The 5,009-nt window shown below is 32.9% G+C and overlaps 1 protein-coding gene across 1 annotated transcript; it reads right to left on the bottom strand.

Moving 5' to 3' along the window:
* Window positions 1-2,686: 2,686 nt before the first annotated feature.
* LOC112460185 (retinol-binding protein pinta-like) lies at window positions 2,687-4,852 on the bottom strand (the record flags this gene model as incomplete). Its single annotated transcript, XM_025024779.1, has 5 exons — window positions 2,687-3,181; window positions 3,422-3,791; window positions 3,903-4,008; window positions 4,321-4,480; window positions 4,640-4,852. Coding segments are annotated over 5 exons (917 nt in total), but the record flags the coding sequence as incomplete, so codon positions are not given.
* Window positions 4,853-5,009: the final 157 nt, after the last annotated feature.

Below are 5,009 nucleotides of genomic sequence, written 5' to 3'. Positions count from 1 at the left end.
TGACGCCCTCCCTTACAGTATAAATGATCGTTTGCGAAGAAGGGCGCGATGGACTGACTATTCCAAGGAGATTCGCGTGACTTATTGATTTTTTCGTTGCCTAGTTAATTAACAAATTCAACCGCGACAATTGAATTGCGCTCGACGCTCCTGCGATGGTTCGATCATCGCCGCCTCGTGTTCCATGGAACATATATTGTGACAGGAAATTCCGAACTCAACATCTCGCAGTCTAAACTCTCGGGGATTCGCGTTAGAATAAGACGATATTTAACTAACATTAGAATTAAACTTAGCGCTGAGGTTGCTTTGTACGGCCGAAATGCCGAACAGACCTCGACGGCTGCGTCGATAATTCGGTAACAATGTATCGTCCAGCAGCCAATGAGCGTCGGCCTTGCCGCGCCGGTGGCGATTTCCCAAACCGGCCGCACCACAAGAGGCCCCCGGAAAAGCACGACTGAACACTCTCTGTGTGAACACCGTGCGCGAAGGTCGATAACCTCGTAGAGTTTTGTCAAGCGATCGCACGTCGTTGAGTCTTGTCAAGTGATCGCACGGAGGGTCAATTATAAAAGCGTCGTCGAATTATTATTGCCGAAAGAGATCGCACGGAGAGTCGATCTCCGAGAGTTGTGACAAATCATAGGAAAATAAAGAACACTGATTCTCGTCAAACGTAAGTAACAGTCTTCAGTTCCGTCAATTACTTTCCGCTTCTTGGTATCTCCTGTTTCCTGGGTCACCCAATCGAACCATTCCATTGTAAATTCAGAATTTTGTTAATTTCGAGAAAATTAACTGGCGCCCAATTTACGTTAATTAATTGCATTTTGAGCCCCGACAGCTCTGACCCAAGCCGCGTCGGGTGAAAGGGTTTGGCAAAGAAAAATCCTGTCTCAATATCTATTCTCGTACTAAAGACGGCTCAGACTGTGTTCTGAGTTACATTTTATATTACAGAATAATTAATAAACCTTCTACGCGCGTCCTTCTCATCCCGCTTTCATCGCCGGGATTAATCAGCGATTTCGCGAACAGGCTTAAAATTTTTGTAACTAAATCTAGTATTTTTGTGATTTTTTTGAACAAAATCAAAACGGTCGCATTGAGGAAAACAAATAATTTTTTACTAAAATCCTGAAAAAAGTTATATTGTCCTTTAACAATTTTTTCGACATTTTCTTCGATCCTAAAAGTACATTGAAAAACGAAAAAAAGGATCCCTTCATTTTTTACAATATCTTTTTTTGTTTTAAAGGCATTTTAAATTTTAAACTGTATTTTTCTGAAAAAATCCATAACTTAAAAGTAATAGATAGAGATAAAAATAAAAAAATTATGGAAGCTACTTTTATTTATTGTTAGTATAAAAACACAAAAAATTTTCAGCCAAATCAAAAATGGTCGGGGGAATGGTCGTTGATTTGGCATGGAATGCCCCATATATACATGTAATTATAATTACATCCTACTGCAAATGCTCTATACATACTTATGAAATACGTATGTTATATATATATATATATATATACAATTTTATCTTATATGTGTTTCAAATATTTTTATGTAATTTTATATAAATTATTGTAAGTAAATAAGAATTCAAATTGTATTTTATGATTTTACATGTTTATTTTAGTAAAATTGTATAGAAAATATATAATTAATAGATAATAAAAAAATAAAAGTAAAGCATTTTCAAAGAAAAAAGGTCCGCTGATTGAAATCAGGTGGAGGGCCTCTACAGATTGACCCATTTTTATCAGATGGAATTTTAGCTGAAATTGAAAGTGTAAATCAATTTTATTAGAAAAATTTAAGCCGATTTTAGCCAAAGTACATTCAATTGCAACAATGTCTGATAAAAGCGGGTCCTCTTTTGTCTATATAAAGTTTCATAAAATAGTAATACAATTAAAAATATTAACAAGTTACACTTAACGAGTTTCTCTTCTTACACAGTAAAAAATAAAATGTTAATCGTAACATTTTTCAAATGTCCCAAAAAGTCCACTCTAAATTTTGAGTTAAAATAACTCATTCATCGTGTGTTACTTGTTGACAAATTAGAAATGTTAATTTATTGACACTATATTTTACATTTATATTTGTTCTTTTAACTTTAAGTATAATGTAAAAATAACTTGTAAAAAATGTCGATATAACATATTTGAATAAACGATAGTTATTTCAACTTAAGAGAAATGTTGTTTTGAACATTTGATTGTAGTAAATTTGATTATTTTGTATGTCAAAGTTTACGATTATTTGAAGATTTACTTTAACTTTTGTTTATGTTAAAATAACTTTAAGGCGTGTTGATTTTTTAAAATAATTATGTTAAAAGAACTCAAAATAATATTCAATTTCTAAATGACATACATAAAGCGTTAAGTTATCACGTTGACATTAATATAACACATGAAAATGTTACGAAAATAATAACATAGCTGTTGTATGTTAATTTTACATTGAAATAATAGTCAAATCTTGGTAACACAAGAAAATTTTAACATTTGGACGCACGATTTTTTACTGTGTATTCACATAACTTAAGGTTATGGAAAATTTTTATGAATCTTACATACATTCTTCTGTATTACGCTTCCTGCAAGAATATTTTGCTTAACGAAAGAGAAAAAGAACGATTTACTTTCTGCGGTGAAGAGAAAATTTACGTACAGCCTGGTATAAACACCTTTATTTGGTAAAATAAAACCAAATGTGCTACAAAATTATACCGTACATATTCTACTATTATTAGACTTTTATAAAAATTAGCGGTAAATCTTTCCCGATAAAAAAATTGCACGCGATACTTTAATGCTTGTCGCATAAAAAAATTAACTTATTTCTGCAACGAGTAACATTTTATCTTTATTAATAACTGATGTTGTCATTTCAGTGACTTTACCGTCGTGATGATAGTTATAAGCGCGGGATACGCGTTCGATATTATATATACATACTATGCGAATTAAAAGCGCATTTTGACCCGCAACGAGCAATTAATAATTACGATGTATAATTAGTTCGATAACAAATGCATTGAAGTGTGCGCAAAGAACAAACGTTTTCTTCCAATTTTGAAGCTACTGCTTCGAAATGTTTTATTCAATTCTGTCATTATCATTTTTAAGCCAGCCGCAATTTTCTTCGATTAGTTTCTTCCAATAATCTGCAAAAGTAAATGTATTAATTTATATTACATACGTTCAATTATGCAAATCTGAACACGTGCTTAATATATATTTTAGAATCTGAAAAACTCTTAGGATTTAGCGATTATCGCTTACATGATTGCTCGCGTCTTAACTGAGAGAAGTTTATCCCTTTTTCTCGGCAATAATTGCTTAATAACATCTTTTATCGTGCACTAAGAGCGTCTTTATTCCGCGTTCTAATTTATCAATATTACCTTTTAATTCCTGGATTGTACCATCAGTGCCGTCATATTCGATGGGTAAAATTTCAGCAGAAATATCTTTAAAACAGTCGTCGAGCGAGTGTGAATATGTGTGAAATCTATTTTTTATTTTTTCCGTCATAAACGATTTCAGAATATTTACAACAACATTGAAAAATGTTGGAACATTAAATATGTTAATTTTCTGAAATCTCATAGGATAGCAGCTTTGCCACGAGTGGACTATATTCATTAATATATAGGGTTGTAGTTGAAAAATATGTTGCAGTGTTGGATTGGCTACGTCTATTAACATCACGCAGCCGTACACTGATGCTGCGGGATAATATTTTATTGCCACTTCCATCGCTATCAGAGACATCTAAAAAGATCGCCCATGAAGAAATAATTAATGATTAATAGTTAGAAATACTTCATCGCGACGACAATTGGCCATAAATTGTTCGAACATTATATTATTTCAATATTTTACCTTAAATATGTCCGATATTTGGTATCTTCTCGGATCATGTAAATTACTGCGGATTATAACTACCAACCTTCCTTGACTATCTGGCTTCCGCAGAGGCAAACATATTCTAAAAATTTATAAAATATTTCAGAATCCTTCAAAAAAATCAAAATTTATTTTAATTTAATAATGCATTTAATATTTTCGAAATTTTTTAATAAAATATTCTTCTTATTGTTAGAATATAGTAATAGTTAGAATATATAAACAAAATAAGAAAATTTATCAATAATTCATCTTTAATTTTATGCAAGATGTTATTTTTAAAATTGAAGCTGCAATTAGTAAAGGGTTCTGTTATGTATCCGAAATAGATAAAGCAGATTAAAAAATAATAAAAAACAAAATTAGATTAATTATCCGAAATACTGTTCGTTACCCCAAATCAAGCAGTTCTTGTAGTTCTGGTCGAAACGGATCTCTATTCTTGAACCATTCTGGTAATGTGGATTGTAGCTTGTAATAATTTTGTATCCTCATCTTAGTTTTTTCAAGATTAAACTTGCATACTCGCAAAAATCGCAGGATAAAAAAGTCATCTGTGTACACATTAAAGAGTCCCTTTAACTAAAAGGCTATAATTGAAGCAGTGCTAAATCAGGTATTACAATAGTTATTTGTGTAACAATAAGTGCGGGAAGTTGAGAATTGGACACGGGTGCGGAGTGGACGCACGAGCCGAAGGCGAGTATTTTTACCAATTCGTATGCGCAGTTCGTCCTCGATCCAGCGTTTGATCTCCGCGACAGCGTTCTCTTTCGTTTCGTCGGTCTCGTTCAAATTTGCTGCTGCATATCTTTCATCCTCTTCACTCAGCTCTTGTGGAACATGAGGCACGGCGTCATTGTTGCTCGCGATGTTAGTACACGTTGATGAACACGAAGCCTCGTCCACCGAGGAAAGACCCGTATCTATAAATTACGTAGATGCACTGGCACGTGTAAGATAAGACAAATAGCAAATGCAACAATGTTTAATGTAATGTGTTATGTAACACGACAAATAACACGGAACAATCAAATACAATCAAATTAGAATAAATGCCATTTTCGGTCCGAGCTTAGAGAG

This window comes from Temnothorax curvispinosus, unplaced genomic scaffold (genome assembly GCF_003070985.1).
Source record: "Temnothorax curvispinosus isolate PA1 unplaced genomic scaffold, ASM307098v1 QBEX01001130.1, whole genome shotgun sequence".
Taxonomy (NCBI): Eukaryota; Metazoa; Arthropoda; class Insecta; order Hymenoptera; family Formicidae; genus Temnothorax; species Temnothorax curvispinosus.
The sequence above is the reverse complement of the archived record's forward strand: the minus strand, read 5'-3'. Positions and strand labels throughout refer to the sequence as shown.